This window comes from Bufo bufo, chromosome 4, assembly GCF_905171765.1.
Source record: "Bufo bufo chromosome 4, aBufBuf1.1, whole genome shotgun sequence".
NCBI classification, from domain to species: Eukaryota; Metazoa; Chordata; class Amphibia; order Anura; family Bufonidae; genus Bufo; species Bufo bufo.
Window position 1 is genome coordinate 512,171,492 of NC_053392.1, and position 23,594 is coordinate 512,195,085.

At 43.2% G+C, this 23,594-nt stretch overlaps 1 protein-coding gene across 2 annotated transcripts in view; it reads right to left on the minus strand.

The window, feature by feature from the left end:
• Positions 1-23,594, minus strand: part of RALGAPA2 (Ral GTPase activating protein catalytic subunit alpha 2) — a 344,341-nt gene that overhangs the window by 122,744 nt on the left and 198,003 nt on the right. For both annotated transcript variants that reach the window (XM_040429694.1, XM_040429695.1), the window contains exons 34-36: positions 18,599-18,722; positions 12,765-12,920; positions 2,235-2,393 (exon numbers count right to left, since the gene is read on the minus strand). In XM_040429694.1, the coding sequence (XP_040285628.1) occupies positions 2,235-2,393; positions 12,765-12,920; positions 18,599-18,722 (439 nt within the window). The remainder of the gene's footprint in view (positions 1-2,234; positions 2,394-12,764; positions 12,921-18,598; positions 18,723-23,594) is intronic.

A 23,594-nucleotide genomic window follows, 5' to 3' on the forward strand; every position in this document is an offset into this window, starting at 1 on the left:
AACCACATTATCCAGAACAATGTTCTCTCTATGATGCTAAGCAAGTCCCTCCAAGGCACTAGACATGGAAGATGTTCTCTGATGAAAGGCAGACATATCAATATTGGTAGGCAGTACCTACTTCACCCATGACACCAATGGAAAATCATAGCGCAAAATAGCAAACAGATAATGCTCATTTTTGACTAAGAGAAATATCAAAAGTAAGACATTTTTTAATGGATAGGTTTCAACACAGCACAAATTTTCTCTCTGTGAGCTGTGTAGCTAAAAAGAGCCACCTGGCAAAAGTGCCACCTTTGCGTCAGACAATGTCCAGTGAAGATGCATCACAGAAGGTGTGAACCCACAATACTACTCAAGAAATCTGAAGTAAGAGTGACTCCTATGGGCACTATCAAAGTGATCCCCTGGTTTTCACTACTGTTCATAGATCTGGACTTCGTTGCAGGAGAACCAGTTAAGGCCGCTACCTCTGGGAGTAGTTTCTGTTGTGATGGCTGATGACTCGGCACTAAACTCCCAAAAGTGCAGATGGCAGGTGCAGTGTATTGGAATGGAGGACCTTCTATCAGCAGCCATTATATGGACAGGACCTCTGAGTGGACAGCACAAAAGTCTTGGCCACACATTATGGCCCTACACATTATGTAATACAGAAAATGGAGCAGAATATCAACATAGCTATATATGTAAGTGCCATATAGTCATCTAACAAACACACTGATCAAAAGGAACAAAAAATTGGAACTCCTTAAACGCACCCATAGGGAAAGTACCTTAAATATCTCAGGAAAACAGTCACTGGCTGAGACTGATTTGGCCACGCATATGCTGGTCCATTAAGCTCTGGGGAAGGCACATGCGTCCGTGGCCCGAAGGGAACAGGCACTAGAAAGCAAAAGGCAGTGGCCGTAACTGGTTCAATGGCCATGCCCGTGGGGGAGGGGAGATGCTGGCAGGCACAGACTGCCGGAATTACAATGGACTACATTCACAAAGCCCAGAGCAAATGTTTTGCCAAGGCTGGAGACCTGCTTGCCCCTATCTTCATCACGAATCCTCTCTACCCACTGGGCAATTGGGGAAGATTTTCAACCAGGCCCAGGAACTTGAAGGAATGCTTCTTCCACAGCTATGGCAATACTACAGATTTATATTTGCATTAGTACACCTGGTTTTCAAAGAACAGGTCAATTTCTGAGGAAAACTGTGACATTAAAGAACACCTGTCACTAGTATCAACCTATTGTACCAGATATGCTGCCTGGCAGGGTTGATCCTGCTGATTGAAATGATGATACTTGTCTTGGGAAAATAGATTCAGTGCACCAAGGGAAATGGCCAGCACTGGAAGGCTTTTGAGCTGAGGTGCATCAAGGGTCTCGGCCCAAGCACTTGGTGCACTGAAGCCTTCATCTGCATATAGAATAAAAGTCTTTTTACCATTTTTTTTTATCAGTATGTCTAGTTATATAGGGTTGATCCTACTGAAAGGTACTCTCTAAGTGCTTGTTCACAACTTCAGGATTTGATGTGGCCAGCCAGGCATTTTGCCTGCTGAGAAATGCAGAAATACAAGAAAGACATTAAAGGGAACCTGTCACCGGGATTTTGTGTATAGAGCTGAGGACATGGGTTGCTAGATGGCGGCTAGCACATCCGCAATACCCAGTCCCCATAGCTCTGTGTGCTTTTATTGTGCAAACAAACTGATTTGATACATATGCAAATTAACCTGAGATGAGTCCTGTCCCTGACTCCTCTCACATACAGGACTCATCTCAGGTTAATTTGCATATGTATCAAATCGGTTTGTTTACACAATAAAAGCACACAGAGCTATGGGGACTGGGTATTGCGGATGTGCTAGCGGTCATCTAGCAACCCATGTCCTCAGCTCTATACACAAAATCCCGGTGACAGGTTCCCTTTAATGGTCATCCTCTCAATGTAAATATGCCTAAAATCCTCCACAACAGGAGCTGCTCTTCCAAAGCGTCCTTCATTCTGGCTCCGGCAGGGGAAACCCTCTACGTGTCCATGTGCCCTAATAGGGTATATAGACTCAGGCTGTCCTTATGAGTAAACCCCTTTTAGGATAAGCTTTTCAGGTTTCTATTGTACACTAACAGGCCTTCTTCTGGCAGGTGTCCTTTAAGAAGTGCTAGGGCTATCATTCAAAAATCCTGAGCCTTCACACATTCCTATCTAAAAAAAATAATAATACATACCTCTGGCTTCTTCATTATTTCTATAAAATACATCCGATTCTTCATTGGGTAAATAATAATTAAAACATCTCCAAAGTCTGTAGGTATAATGCCTCTTCGGTAGTTCCTGGTATGTTCAGACCAAACAATGTGAACTTCATCATTTCCAAGGTGCCGGAGCTGCAAAACAACAATAGACAAAAACAATAACTATTACAAAAGAATTAAATTTCATGTAATAGTGTGCATATTTGTAAATGTACATTATATATAGATATATATATATATATATCTATCTATCTCAGAAATGCACACGCCCAACTGACGAGCAGCTTGGGGACACGTCACCACTAAGGCATCTCATTGGCTGCGGAAGCACATATGAACTTGTCCACGCTGAAGTTGACAGACGGTAACGGAAAGTCCAGTGAAGACAGCCTGGAAGCCGGAAACGGAGTAGCGAGAGCAAGTAAGTATAGACTACTTGACAGGTACTGCTGTGAGGTGGTGGAGGAATTAAAAAAAAATATATATAAATATATATATAGATGAGAGTTCAGGGCAGCACTCCTTGTAGCAAATGTTGGGTGCCAGCGGTATCGACACTAGACCACAGTGTCAAACAACTCACCTAAAGAATTATTAGGAACACCATACTAATACTGTGTTGGACCCCCTTTTGCCTTCAGAACTGCCTTAATTCTACGTGGCATTGATTCAACAAGGTGCTGATAGCATTCTTTAGAAATGTTGGCCCATATTGTTAGGATAGCATCTTGCAGTTGATGGAGATTTGAGGAATGCACATCCAGGGCACGAAGCTCCCGTTCCACCACATCCTAAAGATGCTCTATTGGGTTGAGATCTGGTGACTGTGGGGGCCATTTTAGTGCAGTGAACTCATTGTCATGTTCAAGAAACCAATTTGAAATTATTTGAGCTTTGTGACATGGTGCATTATCCTGCTGGAAGTAGCCATCAGAGGATGGATACATGTTCTCATTCTGTTTACGCCAAATTCGGACTCTACCATTTGAATGTCTCAACAGAAATCGAGACTCATCAGACCAGGCAACATTTTTCCAGTCTTCAACAGTCCAATTTTGGTGAGCTCGTGCAAATTGTAGCCTCTTTTTCCTATTTGTAGTGGAGATGAGTGGTACCCGGTGGGGTCTTAACATAGAAACATAGAATGTATCGGCAGATAAGAACCATTTGGCCCATCTAGTCTGCCCAATATATCTGAATACTATGGATAGCCCCTGGCCCTATCTTATATGAAGGATAGCCATATGCCTATCCCATGCACGCTTAAACCCCTTTACTGTATTTGCAGCTACCACTTCTGCAGGAAGGCTATTCCATGCATCCACTACTCTCTCAGTAAAGTAATACTTCCTTATATTACTTTTAAACCTTTGCCCCTCTAATTTAAAACTGTGTCCTCTTGTGGTAGTTTTTCTTCTTTTAAATATTCTCTCCTCCTTTACCGAGTTGATTCCCTTTATGTATTTAAAAGTTTCTATCATATCCCCTCTGTCTCTTCTTTCTTCCAAGCTATACATGTTAAGGTCCTTTAACCTTTCCTGGTAAGTTTTATCCTGCAATCCATGTACTAGTTTAGTAGCTCTTCTCTGAACTCTCTCTAGAGTATCTATATCCTTCTGGAGATATGGCCTCCAGTACTGCGCACAATACTCCAAGTGAGGTCTCACCAGTGTTCTGTACAGCGGCATAAGCACTTCACTCTTTCTACTGCTTATACCTCTCCCTATACATCCAAGCATTCTGCTGGCATTTCGTGCTGCCCTATTACATTGTCTTCCCACCTTTAAGTCTTCTGAAATAATTATTCCTAAATCCCTTTCCTCAGATACTGAGGTCAGGACTGTGTCAAATATTCTATATTCTGCCCTTGGGTTTTTACGCCCTAGGTGCATTATCTTGCACTTATCCACATTAAATTTCAGTTGCCAGAGTTCTGACCATTCTTCTAGTTTTCCTAAATCCTTTTCCATTTGGCGTTTCCCTCCAGGAACATCAACCCTGTTACATATCTTTGTGTCATCAGCAAAAAGACAAACCTTACCATCGAGGCCTTTTGCAATATCACTTATGAAGATATTAAACAAAATTGGTCCCAGTACAGATCCCTGTGGAACCCCACTGGTAACATGACCTTGTATTGAATGTTCTCCATTGACTACAACCCTCTGTTGTCTGTCACTCAGCCACTGCCTAATCCACTCAACAATATGGGAGTCCATGCTCAATGACTGCAGTTTATTGATAAGTCTTCTATGTGGGACAGTGTCAAAAGCCTTACTAAAATCTAGATATGCGATGTCTACTGCACCTCCAGCGTCTATTATTTTAGTCACCCAGTCAAAAAAATCTATAAGATTTGTTTGACATGATCTCCCTGAAGTAAACCCATGTTGTTTTTCATCTTGCAATCCATGGGATTTTAGATGTTCCACAATCCTATCCTTTAATAGGGTTTCCATTAATTTGCCTACAGACAATTTGATGTCAGACTCACTGGTCTATAGTTGCTCGATTCCTCCCTACTACCTTTCTTGTGAATGGGCACGACATTTGCCAATTTCCAATCTTCCGGGACGACTCCTGTTACTAATGATTGGTTAAATAAATCTGTTAGCGGTTTTGCCAGCTCACCACTAAGCTCTTTTAATAATTTTGGGTGTATCTCATCAGGCCCCTGTGACTTATTTGTCTTCACCTTAGACAGCAAACTTAGAACATCTTCCTCTGTAAAGATACATGCATCAAATGATTTATTAGTCATCCTTTCTAGTGGAGGTCCTTCTCCTTTTTCTTTTGTAAAAACTGAACAGAAGTATTCATTAAGGCAGTCGGCTAGCCCTTTATTCTCTTCTACATACCTTCCGTCCTTTGTTTTTAATTTAGTTATTCCTTGTTTTAATTTCCTTTTTTCATTTATATATCTGAAGAATGTCTTATCCCCTTTTTTCATAGACTGAGCTAGTTTTTCTTCTGCCTGCACTATAGAAGTTCTTATAACTTGCTTGGCCTCTCTCTGCCTAATCTTGTAGATTTCTTTATCTTCATTGCTCTGGTTTTTTTTATAATTACAAAATGCTAGCTTTTTATTTTTAATGATTTGGGCCACTTCTGCTGAGTACCACAGTGGTCTCTTCCTTTTTTTGCTTTTACTGACAAGTCTAATGCAATTTTCTGTTGCCTTCAATAATGCACCTTTTAAGTAGTCCCATTTCTCCTGGACTCCATGTAATCCGTTCCAGTCTGATAAGGACTCATTTATGACTAATTTCATTTTTGAAAAGTCTGTTTTTCTAAAATCTAAAACTTTTGTTTTTGTGTGGTGGGACTCTTTCACAGTTCTTATATTAAACCACACTGACTGGTGATCACTAGATCCCAAGGTTTCGCCTACAATGACATCATATACCGAATCCCCATTTGTGAATACCAAATCCAAAATGGCCTCCCTCCGGGTTGGCTCCTCAACCACTTGTTGTAGAGATAACCCCAGTAGGGAATTTAGAATATCTGTACTCCTGGTAGAACTTGCTATTTTGGTTTTCCAGTTTATATCTGGAAGATTGAAATCTCCCATAATAATAACTTCTCCTTTCATTGTCATTTTAGCTATTTCTTCAACTAGTAGATCATCTAGTTCTAGGTCTTCTGCTGTTGTAGCCCATCCGCCTCAAGGTTGTGCGTGTTGTGGCTTCACAAATGCTTTGCTGCATACCTCGGTTGTAATGAGTGGTTATTTCAGTCAACGTTGCTCTTCTATCAGCTTGAATCAGTCGGCCCATTCTCCTCTGACCTCTAGCATCCACAAGGCATTTTTGCCCACAGGACTGCCGCATACTGGATGTTTTTCCCTTTTCACACCATTCTTTGTAAACCCTAGAAATGGTTGTGCGTGAAAATCCCAGTAACTGAGCAGATTGTGAAATACTCAGACCGGCCCGTCTGGCACCAACAACCATGCCACGCTCAAAATTGCTTAAATCACCTTTCTTTCCCATTCTGACATTCAGTTTGGAGTTCAGGAGATGGTCTTTACCAGGAGCACCCCCCTAAATGCATTGAAGCAACTGCAATGTGATTGGTTGACTAGATAATTGCATTAATGAGAAATAGAACAGGTGTTCCTAATAATTCTTTAGGTGAGTGTATATATAAAAACTTTTCTTACAGTTAAGCTAGGCTTTATCCCACAGAGGCTATGTAAATGATGGTAACACTTTCTAAAATCAATTTAATCTAAAGTAAGAGGCACTTTTGCAAATGATCTTGATTATACATATAAAAGTCATTTTGTCTCCACAGCTCCTATGCAGACAAATACATCTCCATGGTAACAGACTACAAACAAATATCATGCAGCCTGATCCCAGAGTCATACTCTACTCCATCTGTCCTCAACACATTGTATGTTAGTAAGCAGGAGAAGACAGATGAAAAGGATCCTCATCAGACTACACAGGGTTTATTTGCAGAGTACAGGAGAACCCCATTACGACAGAACATATTTACAACTGGCTGTTTTTCAGCTCTGTCTCCTTAGGACTGTGCTATGGGAGTATGAGGTGGTAAATCACCAGTATAAACAGGGACTTCAGTTCTCACTTTCTTGGTTCTGCCTGTTGAGCTTAATTTCCGTATATAAGGAACACATGCCCCCCACTGGATCGCATTACTGCAAGGCTAGAATGGTCATATGTGAGAATAAAGAAGATACTGAGCCAATGAACCTCATATAGGGATCGCAGAGAGGTTGTGACTTTATTCTCTCTGGATAGGTCATCAGTATCTGATCGGTGGGGGTCCAACACCTGGGACCCCAGCCAATCAGCTGTTTGAGAAGGCAGCGGCTCCCTCTGCTATTCCTAGGCCAGTGATGACATGTTCATCGATTACGTGGCCTAGAAGCAAGTAAATGGGGCTAAGCTGCAATACCAAGCACAGCCACTATACAATGTACAGTGCTGTGCTTGGTAAGATGCGGCATTGACGACCATAGGAGCACCGATGCCTTCTGAAAATAGCTGATCAGTGGCGGTCCCGGGTGTCGGACCCCCACCGATCCAGAATATAGGTCATCAGTATATAAAAGAAAAAAAAAATGTTCACATGGTCTTATAAGGGCTTTTTTTGGGGGAATTTCTTAATGGCACCATTTAATTCACTATACCTTGTATTGAAAAAAGTGAAAAAAAATGTCGGCAAAAAAAAACAAAAAAAAACTAATTTCCACCATGAATTTCGAGTTCTGTTTTTATGGTGTTCATTATACACTAAAATTGCCATTTTGAGCTTATTCTGTAAGTCAGTACGATTGTGGTGATACCAAATTAATATATTTTTTATTATGAATCACTACTTAAAGAAATTTTTTATTTACGTTGCCATATTCGGACACCATTTTGTCTACAGAGCTGTGTTACAGCCTGATTTTTAGTGGGATGAGCTCTACTTTTTATTGGTACCATTTTGGGGTACAGATCACTTTTTATTACATTTTATTTGGAGAGGCAAAGTGACCCAAATTTTCATTTTATTCCATAACGACATACGCAAGCCATACAGGAAATTTTTCTATTTTAATAGTTTGGATATTTTCAGACGCGGCAATACCCATTGTTTAGATTTTTTTTATTGACAATTTATTTTTATATATCTAAAAAAAAAAAAATTCATTTTTTTTTTACTGCAAATTTTTGCCTTCTTAGGGGACTTGTACATTCGATCTTCTGATCGCTTGTACCATACACTTCAATAGTATACTACTGAAGTCTATGGGATTCTGACAGGCTGTCTGTCAGGCCATGCCTTGGGCACAGCTCTGCAGGCAGTTTGCTGTGACAGCGTTGGGAGCCTTCAAAAGGCCGCAGGCTATCATTGCAACCAATTAGAGTCCTGCGAATTTGCGATGGTGCCTCTGATCAAAGGGCAGAAGGAGCCCCCTCCCTCTTTCTAACTACTCAAATTACGTGATCACAACGGACAGTGACATTTGAGGGCTTAAATGAGGCGGATCTGCATTATTGATGATTCTGGTTATTGCGGGCAGCATTGGCCACGTAAGGAGCAGGTGATCCCGCTCCATACACCTCTCGCGGCCTGCTGACCTATTATTACGTCAGGGGCTGCCAAGAGGTTAAAAACCAACTTGGCTTTTAAAAGCTAAGACAAAGCCTGTTCATAACCTTCATTTGAATTAAAATTTACAAAAAACTGTAGCTAATTTTTTTGGGGGGTGAAATGACACAGAAATTTTCACTTAACATGGCAGTGAATAAAGGCATTCATTTGGCCATTAACACCGCAGTGCGGAGGAAACGAGTGCAAGTTGAGTTCAGTCACGTCTGAGGACTCTGGGTCAGCCGCAGAACACACGTTATTCATGTCTCCGGTACGGCCGGCTCTATTCACTATGTCTGAACTGGCTGTCCCCGGCAGCAGCCTGCGTCCGCTGTCAGCCTCTGAACAAACGCTCATTTTTCAAGTCTAAGAAAAACACTATAATAGTTTAAGAGGCTGTCCATGCGCCACACTCATTCAGTAGCTGAAAAGGCCATCTAATTCCCCTCTCGGCTTCCCAATACGCAGCCAGCCGGGCAGCACGCCACTGGTGACACTGGTCATGGTACACACCTAATGGTCTGACCTCTTTTCCCTACTAATTGCATTACATGGCCAGCTGGCTCCAGCAAGAACTTGTCTGTTTGATTGAAGAATTTCTGCTCTCCAATAGTCACGGCTGCTGCTTTCACAAAGTATCTTGAGCCTGACAACCCCATTGTTTTCCTGACAGTGTGCCCATCCTAAAATCTAACTTTTATTTGTAAATTAACCGAGAAACTTCCTGCCAGATCAGCGGTGCCTGGAGACTAATAATGTGCTCCTTTCATTCCCTTTCACTCTTACTGTATCACTGCCAATTTGTTTTTCTGCTGCCGGCCAGCCCCAGGCTATAAAAGGCTAGTAAGACATAAGTGCAATTATAGTCCTGAAGTCAAATGAATTGGACAAATCCAATAGCACAGCCCTGTCCCCCACTTTACAAACCCCTACAGCAGTGAGATTAGCTGCTAAAAATCGAATCTCGAAATAGCCAACAAATTTCTGCAGCAAAGGAGCAAGAGTTCACGATGGGGCTACATCTAGGTCTCTGCATGGAGAACGGCTCGGCGGCAAATGCGGCCAACTAGTGAATGAACCCTACCTGGTTAACGAGAGGGGGGAAACAAAAAACAAAAAAAACTCATTTCAGAGCTGTTAGCTGCAATTTAGTTAGGATAACAGGACAGACTGTAAGAAGCTGTTAGTGGGATTGATTTTTATTCTGGCCGAGAGACATCCTGATAAACAATGTTTATTGCTAATGAACAGAAACCTCAGAGCTGAAAAAGGCATAGTCTTAGTCATGGTCGCTTCGGTGGGGAATCTTCCTGTCAAAACTAAGGCATCCGATACCGCTTAACTGGCGTGCTACAGAGTTGGCCAGGAGCATGGCTGGATTCATCTAGGCACACGCAGTTACAAGTCATTTGATTGCGACCGGGGGTGGTGTGGTGCTTAGAAAGAGGTAAATGCCTGAGCGAAAGAGCCACGGCTTCATCAAAGCTCATCAATCAACATTGAACATGACACTTTCCAGCTGAAGAACACAGGACCAATCTCGCCGCTCTGACTCAGGTTAGAAGGGCATTCAGGCAGGTGATCTATCACTTCATTCAAAGGACACCGGAACGCCAGAGACTCATAATAATGCAGATTATCGAATGTTACCAGAGGAAGAAGCCAGATTGTAGGTGTTTATGCCGAGATACACAGATATATGGATTTATGGTCTACAAACCTGGCAACTCGCTGTATGAAAAATTACAGGGGGCATTTATCAACTGCACTGTTTTTCTGTCATTTTTAAGTCTGCCTTCGGTTTCTTGTGCTGCGCTACATTTATGAAATGGTGCGCAATTCTGCCTTTTTAAGTGATTGTATGCCTTGGGGGTTACCCGATGTACTTTGCGACCGGCTGTGACATTTACTAGTATACCTTAAAAAGTCATCTATTTTTCGAAACAGATTGACTTTGAAAAGTGGTGTGGGAAGCCAAAAAGTTGTAAAATTTTGCACAAATTGTTGCGCGTGCCAATTTAATGTTACGACTCTTTTGGACTGTCAGAGATAGCCGGTTGGACCCCCGCCAAACAGACACTTCTCTTGTGGATGAGGAATAAGTTGCTGTAATGGGACAACCCATTTAAGCTGTAATCACATTGGGGCACATAGCCCACAAAGAGAAGGAGAGCACACTGTGCATGTGCAGCCGCCCTCCATTCATTTCTATGTGAGTGCTGAAAATAGCTGAGCAGCGTGCTTGGCTATATTCAGAAGTCCCATAGAAATGAATATTAAATGCACTGCGCAAGAGCAGACACCGCTCCATTCACTTCTATGGGGCTGACGGAAATAGCCAAGCCAGCGCTTGACTATTTTTGGCACTCCCATAGAAATCTCTCCTTTTGTTTGCAAGCTCCATTTTAGAGATAGGTGCGTGTTCCAGAGGTGGGATCCTCCCCTATCAGACATTGGGTGCATAGCGTAGCAATATTCCTCCAATGTAGGAGATGAAAAAAAAACTTTAAATTCCCACCAGATGAGCAGCACATATTCTAGAAAAAAAATAAAAAATAATGAAACAGTACTATCACTAGAGTGTATATATAATAAATATATACTGTATATATACACATACCGACACACGCACTCACCATTATACTCTACCATTAATAGGGTATTCCGCTTAGAGAAAGTCATCCATTATCCACAAGATAATGGATAACTATTAGATTGGTGAGGGTCCTCCTGCTGGGTCCACATCCGCAAACTACGTGAATTCAGCCGTTACCCGTGCATTGCGGACTGCTATTTGCGGTCCACAGCAGGGCCACCAGGCACACACATGCATGAGCCCTTACTCTGTATAGATCACTCTGCAATAGCGTTGTTGGGCTGCACTCTGTGTCAGTTTGTGAGGTGCAAAGTGGAGTGGGTATGATGCCAAGTCCAATAATAAGCAAAATAACGCTCCACACTCAATTTAGGATGCAAGTAAAAAAAATAATTTTTCATTGTTTACAATATCCTCCAAATAAATTGGCAAAAAAGAATGCCTAGGCGGGTAAATGTGACAAATGCTTCTCCACGACCTTGGTCACAAAGTCACATAGGAGGAGATGAGAAGGTTGAAGGAATCCCCATGGCTCAGCGTGGAGGCGCTGCGGGGAAGGCACATGGCGTGTAGGCTCCGTGTAGGCCTACACGCCATGCGCCTTGTGTGTCATGTGTACAGCACAACAGGGCAGGCAGAGTGCATCTCCGAGGCCCGGGATGGGAGGCAGGAAGGATGCTACATATCATATTTAGTGTCAGTTTCCTCTCTTGCACTTGGTTTTAGTTTTTGCCAGTTACCATTCCTCTAAATTGTAGGGAAAATTCTTGAGACATGCAATTAATGTGACAGAAAAGTTGTGTGTGATAACCACCATGATGTCACAGTAGAAATCCAAGGGGTAGGAGTGTGTGCTTAATTTCAGACCTTGAGCTGAGTTCAATTAATAGATAATAACCACATTAATTTCAGTTTTCATGAACTTTCCCTACATTTTAGAGGCAAAAACTAAAACTATGTGCAGCAGGGCCCTGCAGTCCTATGTAAGACCTCAGAAAAAATTGTGATAATATAGTGATAACAGTGATAACTGTGTAGAAATAATGTAGTAGATATTACCTGCAGTCCTATGTAACACCATTGGTACTACATGAGACTGCAGGTAAAACCTACTATGTTATCTGTACTAAGAGAGTTATCACTGTGTGTTATCTGTGGTGTTACATAGGACTGCAGGTAACATCTAGTACATTATCTGTACTAAGAGAATTATCACTGTGTGTTATCTGTGGTGTTACATAGGACTGCAGGTAACATATTACATCATCTGTACTTGGAGAGCTATCACTGTGTCATCTGTGGTGTTACATAGGACTGCAGGTAACATATGACATCATCTGTACTTGGAGAGCTATCACTGTGTCATATGTGGTGTTACATAGGACTGCAGGTAACATATGACATCATCTGTACTTGGAGAGCTATCACTGTGTCATCTGTGGTGTTATGTAGAACTGCAGGTAACATCTACTACATTATCTATACTTGGAGCCGTTACATCTAGATCTAGATGCTGAATCTAAGTGCTTCCTGATTAAAGTGTTCCCTAAATGTCTTTGATTAGGGCCCCCAGATATAACTTTGCTTGGGGTTCCAGTACTGCCATGTCTGCCTTTGTCCCCGTCTACTTTTCAGGCCACCTTTCAAAACTGTGGAGGTGCAGTTTTGCCAAAGTTGGGTGACTTTCCTACACCATAAAACTGTCACGAATGTCTTGATAAATTGCCCCTAGTGCACAGATATTTACATGTGCAAAGTGTAATAAACAGCACAGCCATGTTCTTGTCCGTTACCTTTTTAGTCAGTGAATCATCTGAATCAGACAACATGCGTGTGGACACATGAAAGATCACTTCAACAGTAGAGGTAGCGTAATAAGGTGCAGTTTGTCCCGTGCTTCCATTTCTCTGTAGACCACCCATAAACCCACAGTGAGTCGAAAGATCGACCTGAAATATAAACAGAATTGGGTTATATTCCAGTAAAGAGTATAAAGGAAACTATACTGGATGTGTGACAACAAGACCACGGCATGGATACACTGTGTAGTGGGAACACACATTTACACATATCAATGGGTTATATTGCAGTTTGCCTTGGCTTCAACCAGAGGTCAGCTGCTACTATGGGGACTTGTAATACTGGAAGTAATATTAACGTATTGCAATTCAATTGTCAAAATGGCTTAAAGTCTACGTACCATACTTTTCTTTAACCTAGTTCTGTGCTGAATTATTTTAAAAATAGGATTTTTTGTGCTTACCTGCAAAATCCTTTTTTCGCTGAGTTAATTGGAGGACACAGAAGATCAGGTGTATAGCTGCTGCCACTAGGAGGCGACACTAAGCAAAAAAAAAGTGTTAGCTCCTCCTCTCAGCTATACCCCTCCTGCAGACACTGAGCAAATCAGTTTGTACAAAAGCAGTAGGAGCAGCCAGGAAAAGCCAACAGAAAACAATTAAAAGCAAGAAAGGCGAAGATGGGTCAGATCAAGAACCGCAGGGACCCATCAATGAGTGCCAGCAATGTACTTACGGGGTGGGAGCGGTGTCCTCCAATGAACTCAGGGAGAAAAGGATATTACAGGTAAGCACAAAAAATCCTATTTTCTCGCTCGTATCATTGGGGGACACAGGAGGTACAGAACCAAGAACAGAACCAAGGCCGGTCATAATGCCCCACACAGAAATGTGGGGGAAGACACACCCGGAATCCTGAAAAGAGACAGGAAGAATCATTCCCAGGTAGGCCAGCCAGAGAGCGGCTGAACACGCAGAGGCTTTGGCTGGGCAGAAGAACAGCCGAGGGAATATGAGCCACGGCCTAGGAGACTGCAGAAGATACAGGAGAGAGAGACCTAGCCTGGATTCAAAAGATTTCTGAGGAAGTGATATCCATGGGTCAAAACCCCCGGAAAAAAAACACGCTAGAGCTATCAACAGACACAACGAAGAGAAGAAAAAAGGGAACCACTGAGTGGAAAACCGATTGGAAGAAGACTAACTAAAAATGGCGTGTCGATATCAAGAGACAGAGAAGTGCAGATGTGACAAAAATGTTGCCCCCCCCCCCCCCCATGGGGGACGAAGTAGGGGTGCCAGAACTCAAGGCCTTAAAACCATAACAGGCTGCTAGAAGAGAAAACCACTGCAGCAGGACCATGACGAACAAGGCAGGGCTAGAGAACCTGGATGACAGGCATGAAAATTGCCCACAAGAAAAAGTTCTTGAGAGAATGAAGAAAGTCAATGGGAACAAGGCAGTGAAACTGACCCAAACCACAAAAAAGGAGGGGAGTAACCTGGTAGGAAAAGAACGTGTCCTCCGGAAGCAAAAACATCCGCTTCAGACCTACGGCCAAGGGGTTTGCTGCATAAGAGTGTTCCCCAAAGGAAACGCCAATGTGATAAGTAGAGGGAGGTAGTGGAGGACCTTAAATTCAAGAACAAGAAAGGAGAGAGGCCTTCAGATACGCCATGGAAAGCTGCTTGAACTGGCAGACCTAACCGGAAGCCTGAGAAAAAAAAACACCTAGGCCAAAGGGCCGAAAATATGAATGTTGTGTAAACACATCAGACCCGGTTGACCGCCACTGCAGAACAACCCTGCCTAAAGAAGAAAAGAATGGGGTTATCTGAGGAATGCATAAAACGGGCCGAAAGAAACCATAGATTGCATAAATACTGTGCCAGGAAGGGAGTGTGGACACCGAATGCCACAAGTCCTAGAAACAAATACCACCCACGCAGTCACTCTACAGCGGAAAGTGGGCATACGAGAACTCAACGGCTATGGAAACTGGCCGAGCAGGCAGAAACAGTATCTGGAGAAAGTGCAACTACTTGCCCTGCGCAAGGGGAGAAGTATAAGAGACTGATGCTGCTCAGTAGGGAACCAGCATTTAGGGGTGACAACACGGACAGTATGACCGCTCTACCCGGGGAGGGGAGCCATAGTAACAATTCACATATGCAACCTGAATAAGTGCATACCAAAACCACAAAGAGGCAACGCTAATGCTTTCACCGTAGTAGATGGAAGAGGCAATGCACTACATGTGAAGGGAAGAAGGCGCAAAGTCAGCAGGTTATACCATGCACAGAAAACCGTACTAATACCCACGAGAAGTGAGCAAACCCACCAGCTGCATTATGTCATGGTATGGGCATATGACTGCACTATAAGAGTACCTTTCAGCCAGCGCCTCAGGAACACCATACATATAAGGCCTGTAGGATCTTGATGGCAGAACATGAGCTCAGTGCCACCTGTGAGAAGGAAATGTAGGCACAATCATAGCTACAACTAGCGAGAAGGTTCCAGATACCGCACAAAACACCAGGGCCGATACTCCACATGGAGAAAGGGGATGCGGTAAAAATGATGAACACAAATACTCCCCCTGGGACGGAGTCACACAGTAGTAGCCACGGAACAGGAGTAGCCATAAAATCTATGGCCAGCGCAAGGCTGCCTCATAGGGGGGAGGCCATAGCACAACTATGGTCTCTAGGGCCAGAGGAGATGCTCCTCCTGAGAATGAGGCCAAACAGCAGTAGTCACCAAGAAAATGGTGCTAGCGCAATCCTCCACTTGAGAAGGAAGGAAACTGGCAAGCAGTGCAGACAATCCACAGACTGACAGAGAATGGACGCTGAGCGTGTTGAGTCAACAGCCTATCAGCTACAGTCCTACCTGGAAGACAGAGGCTACCACGTAGGCGCCCGACACCAATCCAATCCAAACAATGACTACCCGAGGAAGGGGATAGTGTGGTGTAGTCACAGTATCCAGTAGTAGTGCCAAAATACCACCTATGATGGGGGATAAGGCGACTGTAGGGGCCAAATCTAGCAATAGGCCATCAATGGAACCAGATGCAAAGCGACAAGGAAGAAGTGAGAGTAGTCGCTGTAGTCAACTTTAAAGCGATTACTCCGCCTAAGAAAGACAGAAAATGCGATAGGATGGACAGCTTCCAGAGGTAGGGAATCACTCCGCTGATGGAAAAAGGGGAACCCGACAAGATGTAGCGGGTCCACTGGTAGTGTAAGCACTACTGGTTGTACAACTACTCCGCCTATGGAAGGAGGGTAATGCTACAGGCAGTACAGCATCCAGTGTAAGTGGAATTACTCCACCTATGGAAGGAGGGTAATACTACAGGCTGTACGGTATCCAGTGTAAGTGCAATTATTCCGCCTATGGAAGGAGGGTAATGCTCTAGGATGTACAGGGTTCAGTACTAAGCGCACATATTCCGCCTAAGGAAGGGAATGTGACAGGACCTACAGAATCCAGAAGTAGCGAAACAACTTCGCCTATGGAACTACAGGGAATGCGGTATTCAGCGGTGGTGCGAGCATCCAGCTGTAGTGGTAAGAACTCTCACTATGGAATGGTGGTGGGAATGGGAATTAGGTCCAGACAGCTCCGAGGGTTAATAATATGTATAGTTTTTAATTACATACAGCTCAAATCTAAACCCCCAGCTGTCTCGAGTCCAGGAAGCATTTTGCCCAGCGCAGTAGTATTGAAGGCAAGGAAATGGTTAAGCCCAGGGGCGGAGCTTATTGGCTGCTGGTGAGAGGAAGAAATGGCGTGAAAATTTTGTGCTCTGATAGAACAGTTCTTGCACCCGAAACATTCTTGAAGATGCGGCCTATGTACAGTCGTGGCCAAAAGTTTTGAGAATGACACAAATATTAGTTTTCACAAAGTTTGCTGCTAAACTGCTTTTAGATCTTTGTTTCAGTTGTTTCTGTGATGTAGTGAAATATAATTACACGCACTTCATACGTTTCAAAGGCTTTTATCGACAATTACATGACATTTATGCAAAGAGTCAGTATTTGTAGTATTGGTCCTTCTTTTTCAGGACCTCTGCAATTCGACTGGGCATGCTCTGAATCAACTTCTGGGCCAATTCCTGACTGATAGCAACCCATTCTTTCATAATCACTTCTTGGAGTTTGTCAGAATTAGTGGGTTTTTGTTTGTCCACCCGCCTCTTGAGGATTGACCACAAGTTCTCAATGGGATTAAGATCTGGGGAGTTTCCAGGCCATGGACCCAAAATGTCAACGTTTTGGTCCCCGAGCCACTTAGTTATCACTTTTGCCTTATGGCATGGTGCTCCATTGTGCTGGAAAATGCATTGTTCTTCACCAAACTGTTGTTGGATTGTTGGAAGAAGTTGCTGTTGGAGGGTGTTTTGGTACCATTCTTTATTCATGGCTGTGTTTTTGGGCAAAATTGTGAGTGAGCCCACTCCCTTGGATGAGAAGCAACCCCACACATGAATGGTCTCAGGATGCTTTACTGTTGGCATGACACAGGACTGATGGTAGCGCTCACCTTTGCTTCTCTGGACAAGCCTTTTTCCAGATGCCCCCAAACAACTTTCTGCAGAAGATCAATCTGTCCCTGATGCTTTTTTTTGGAGAGAAGTGGCTTCTTTGCTGCCCTTCTTGACACCAGGCCATCTTCCAAAAGCCTTCGCCTCACTGTGCGTGCAGATGCGCTCACACCTGCCTGCTGCCATTCCTGAGCAAGCTCTGCACTGGTGGCACTCCGATCCCGCAGCTGAATCCTCTTTAGGAGACGATCCTGGCACTTGCTGGACTTTCTTGGATGCCCTGAAGCCTTCTTAACAAGAATTGATTGCAATACTTATCTGCTCAGTATGCTCCCTCGATGTCAGGACCAGCAGGGATGCACCTCTTCAGACTTCTGACTCCAACCTAGGAGAACAGTGCTCTGGTGGAGGGTAGGCAGCAGGTGTCCCAGCAGCTGGTGGGATGCCACAGCTGACAGGTCGAGCCTGGATCCACTTTTCTTCTGTGGGGGAATGGGAGGTAGCCAGGAAACGTCAGAAGACAGTGGCAGACACTCCACGGGGGCCAGGAAAGCGCAATGCTGACCTGCGTCCCCATCTGGAAAAAGAAAAAAATAACAAACAGGAGAAGAGTAAGCGCCAACCTCCTTGACCGGACACTAAGCAAAGACTGAAGTCCTCCTGGAGGAGCCTGGGGGTATAGCCCGAGGAGGAGGAGCTTCTTTTTTGCATAGTGTCCCTCCTAGTAATACCTCTAAGCTATACCCATGGTCTGTGTCCCCCAATGGAATGTACGAGAAATTGCTATTATAAAAACTTAAGCAGCAACTTTTCCAATTTCCAATATTTATGTAATTCTCAAAACTTTTGGCCACGACTGTACATAGGGAGACACCATGATGTTCTGCTTCCTTCCATGCATCACCATGTAGGACAGCATAGAGAAGTACTGAGCAGCATAAATGTGAATTAAACACATGGGGTGAGATAGAAGACTCACAATTAGCTGCAACATCCTCTGTGTCTCATTCAGGGCTACTCACTCCCCCCTACCCTCTCTATAGATTTCTATGGGCGCTTTTCATCCTTCAATGACCTGACAATCCATCTTGATCTTTCCAGATACACTTATCACAGAATTCAGAGAGAACATTAGTTTCGGAACATAGGGGAGAAAACTGGAGTGGAGAAATTGGCATTTTTATCTGAAAAGATATATTACAAAGTTTCTTATATTCACTGGTACTATTAATTTATACCAAGTGAACAATAATTGTGATGACAACTTACCTCCCACCCGAGGCCTGCTACAAAATCTTCATAAGCTTTGCTTCCTCCGCTGTTGGAAAGTATGGAGCACTTATCCTCCTGCCCTTCAGCAATGTAAAACACAGCGATCTTGTGGGTCTCGCGGCTAGTAAAGAAACAAATTTTATACGTTATGCAACTATAAGACTTTTATTTTCTTTATTAGTAATGAACATGTTTTGTATATTAAGCTCTTTACTGCACACTAAACTAAACTGAATTGACTGTAAAGCAAACCTGGTAGGGGATTTCTGCTGCGCTATTTGAGAGCAGGAAATAATAGAGTGCAAGAAGCAGAGCTCTAGGATATATACGTTTATATGATTTGTAGAAGGATTTCTGGGTAAAAAGCACAGTAAATCCGGAAAGTACTCCTCGGAGAGACAGTGAGAGTCCTGACTGCCCGGCCCACATATAGTGATACAGGGTGGGCAGGATCCCCCACCTATGGGACTGTACAGTACAGCTTGGCAATCTCCGTCAGTCCCATAGAACTCCCATTCGCACAGGGGACTCCTGATCTTGTGACTGATGGAGTCCCAGCGATCACACATTTATTGCCTATTCTGTGGATAGGAGGTACATGTGGTTATTAAGAAAACCCCTATACTACAATACTGGATATTTCTTCTCTCTACAAGGGAAATTTCCTTTTAGAGTCAGACTGAACAATTCAATTTTACGCTATATACTTCTACATTTAGCCTCTGCAATAAACATAACCCAGGAAGCAGACGCTGTCACAAATAACACTTACAGACATATAAAAGAGCTAAATGGTTGTAACGAGCACAGCCAAGAGACTCATTCAATAATTGCTCCACGGCTTAGATTTTTCATTCAGCCAATGTAAATCTATAAATTGCTGGTGTTTGCCTACCTCAATCGCCTTTCAATTAAATTATCACTGGGATTCTCCTTACTTAATTCAATTTCTCTCCTTGCAGAATTAATCTACATGTCTACTTAACAACTCTGTGCCTAAGGGCTTTTGGGGCCTTAACATCACATGTGCCTATGAGAAATAATTTGCTGGAGGAGAGGATCATGTACCTGATTTCATTCACAATGACCCATTCGTATCTATATAACCATTGAAAACACAATAGGGGAAGATTTACCATGAGTGGAATCTTTAAAGTCTGTCTTGTCAGAGTCTGTGGCCATAACTTGCACCAAATTTATAAAATTAAAATAAATTTGGCGCTTCTGCAAGTCTAACTCCAGTCCCTAGGTCGTTCCATTACTGGAGTAAGATTGAGTCAATTTCTGCAACTTTCTACAAAGTCGTAGTTAATACATCTTTCTTCAATCAGCACTATAGGCTGGCCACCTCCACTTCCCAAACCACTATCCAATGTGCGGTGGAAAATTGCATTTTTACGCGAACAAGCCCAAAAGGCCTCAAAGCCCAATTTTTGCTACTTTTTGGTACTAGAATTCCAGACTGCAGGGCTTGATATTTCCTCCCAAAGCAAGCAAAAATTTTTATATTTTCTTTTTCTGGTCTAAGCTAAACAGAACTGAAGGGGGAAGAAAAAAAAAAAAAAAAAAGGTGATGAAGTTCTTGTTCCTCAAAAGGGAAAACAAAGAAATTCATACACAAAACAATGATTCCTACTCAACAGTGAAAGATGGGAAACGCAAAGCATATCACCCTTGAGGATCACAATATTATAGGAGGTGTTAGACACGAAGAGCATGGATTAGGCTACTTTCACACCTGCGTTCAGGTGTCCGCTCGTGAGCTCCGTTTGAAGGGGCTCACAAGCGGCTCTGAACGCAGCCGTCCGGCCCTAATGCATTCTCAGTGGAGGCGGATCCTCTGAGAATGCATCCGTCTGCCAGCGCTCAGCCTCCGCTCCGTGAGCGGACACCTGAACGCTGCTTGCAGCGTTCGGGTGTCCGCCTGGCCGTGCGGAGGCTAGCGGATCCGTCCACACTTACAATGTAAGTCAATGGGGACGGATCCGCTTGAAGATGACACCATATGGCTCAATCTTCAAGCGGATCCGTCCCCCATTGACTTTCAATGTAAAGTCTGAACGGATCCGCTCAGGCTACTTTCACACTTTCTTTTTTCTAAGTTAATTTTTCTAAGTTATAATGCAGACGGATCCGTTCTGAACGGATGCAAACGTCTGCATTATAGGAGCGGATCCGTCTGATGAAACATCAGACGGACCCGCTCCGAACGCTAGTGTGAAAGTAGCCTTAGAAGGTTCAGTGTGTGTTTTAACAAGGAGTCCTTCAGCAGTTTTAAAGAAACACAGGAGGTTTCTATACAAAAGAACAAAACAGCAGTCAACCGTCTACAAAAGTGGATGTCCACATGTATGTCATTTCTCCAGGATGTCCTTTTAAGGCAGAAATAGATATGTCAAAAGACAGACTAGTCAGAGTAGGGCATTTTGACCACTAAGGGTACTTTCACACTAGCGTTATTCTTTTCCGGGAAATAGAGTTCCGTCCTAGGGGCTCAATACCAGAAAAGAACTGATCAGTTTTATCCTAATGCATTCTGAATGGAGAGCAATCCGTTCAGGATGTATCAGGATGTCTTCCGTTCAGTCTTTTTGTCATTTTAGGACGGAGAAAATACCGCAGCATGCTGCAGTTTTCTCTCCGGCCAAAAAGACTGAACCCTTGCCGGAATGCCGGGCATTAATTTACATTAAAGTGTATTAGTGCCCGATCCGTCATTAAGTGTTCTGGAAAAAACTTATCCGGTCTACACATGGAGGAAAAAAAATGCGGATCCGTTTTTCCGGATGACATCAGAGAGACGGATCCGGCATTTCAATGCATTTGTCAGACGGATCCGTCTGACAAATGCCATCAGTTTGCATCAGCGACTGAACTGCCTGCCGGAATCCTCTGCCGCAAGTGTGAAAGTACCCTAAAGATGCCATGCCCACTGCAAATGATTGGTTTGTATTGTAACCTTCCACTCTATTTGGATGGTTCTTAAGTCTAAAACAGATCTAATATGCAATATTTCCTCTGTACTTGCAACATATTACTCCATTTTATAAATCTACATAGAGGAATCTGGGTTCTCATTTTTAGAACTTTTCCTAATACACACTCCTCAACATCGAAATTGCAACACTAAGATGCAAATTTTGGAAGTAGCAGGTGTCGCTAAGATCTGCAGATGATCAAATTTTCAATCCAGCTAGCTCCAATCGGTGGCTTGTGGGAAGCATAAAAGCTTGACTGGAAGAATAGTTTTTTTAGCCACATGAAACCTGAAAAATGAGATGAAGTTTTATGGGATTATTGTGCGATGCCTCCTGTTTGTCATGGTGCCAGTTATCGTCACTTGTAAACTGAGAATGAGAGAATCCTTGAACTGAGAGACCTTGGCTGATTGCTCCAGCGGATCTCTACATGCCTAGGCCGGGATGTCAGCACTGTTCAACATTGGGTCCCGGTGGTTGGGAAAACCATCTCCAGACTTTGAGCAGTCTAGAGTTGTCAGAAGGGTCTCTTGACAAATAAACTGATTACAGAGTGTTCAATTTCCATGCAGCGCCAACCTAGGAGAAATGAATCATTAACACAGTGCCCATTCAAATCAATGGGGTGTCTGCGTAATGTAGGACAGGAGAGGTCCTCCAGAGAGAGAGACGCTCTTTCCACTCTGGCCAAAAGATCAGGATCCTGAACAGTGGATACTCTACAAGCAGAATATATATCTGGCGTCGACAAAGTGACTATTAAATAATCAGAAAACGGTTATACAGCACAGAATAGTATATATTTAATCAGCAAGTGAATATATGACAGTTCCCTTTCATACTTCTGTATCATTGTGACGGTGTGTATTGCTAGCACTGGATTAATACAATTATACCCATGTCTATGACAAATGAGGTTCCAAATTGATTTTAGAGATAATTCAATCAGCTCCAGGGATATCACCGGCTTCAAACAATATTAATCATTGTTAGTTTCTGCTACAATCTGTCTCGACATTGGAATTTGAAGTACTACAAGATTGTTCTGAGGGAGAAAGCAGTGGATACAAAAGCTCCATAGCTCCGGTGTCTCTTTATGGTGACTGCACTGATAGTTAAAGGGGTTGTGTCCCTATGATAGGCCATCAAAGTCGGAAGGGTGCAGGTCCCACCTATTTCCAGAATGGGCCCACGATAGTGTAGCGCACATGCGCTGCGTCCTCTCCTTTTAGTTCTATGGGAGTTCAGAAAATAGTCAAGCGAGGGCACTCTACTATTATTGGAAGTCCCATGAAAAAAAAAAAGGAGAGCACAGTGCACCACTCACTTGTATAGGACTGCCGGAGATAGCCAATCCAGGGCTATGTCTAAGATGAGATAAATCTTACCAACATAATGCAAGAATCTGTGCGGAATCTGCATAGAAATGGACATCCATTCTGTATTTTAAATCCATAGCCTGTCAACTGATGCTGCAGATCTCCGTCACAGATTTTGCCCTTTGCAAAGCAAAGGTTGGGATCGGCATTAAAGTTCACATGCAAAGTCTAGTGGATTTTCCCTTGCATTTTAGATCCTAAAATAATGTCATCAGAGACAACTGTATTTAAAACGCATCCTCAGTGACAATCAGCTGATCAGCCCTAAACAGGTCCAGAGTCTGACAACCCTAGCAAACTGATGATACTGTCAGAAGCTGCAGTCAGCCAGGCACCTTCCTGCAGCGATAGCAGCCTTTCGAGTAATACAAGAATGGTCGATTTCCGCCAGAACAGGGGCCACTAGCACCTAGGGTTGTTTCGATACCAAAATTTTGATTCGGTTTCGATACCATAAAAAAGTATTGCTATACGTGATACCACACGAAAAAAATAAAAACACCAAAAAAAGCCGTATGCATTCCGCATTTTATGGAACGTCAGGCCCATAATCGAACAGTCCTATCCTATTATTTAGAGGGACAAGGTGACCAAAAAAAATTGTAAATCGCGTGGTTTTTATTCATTAATTTTTCT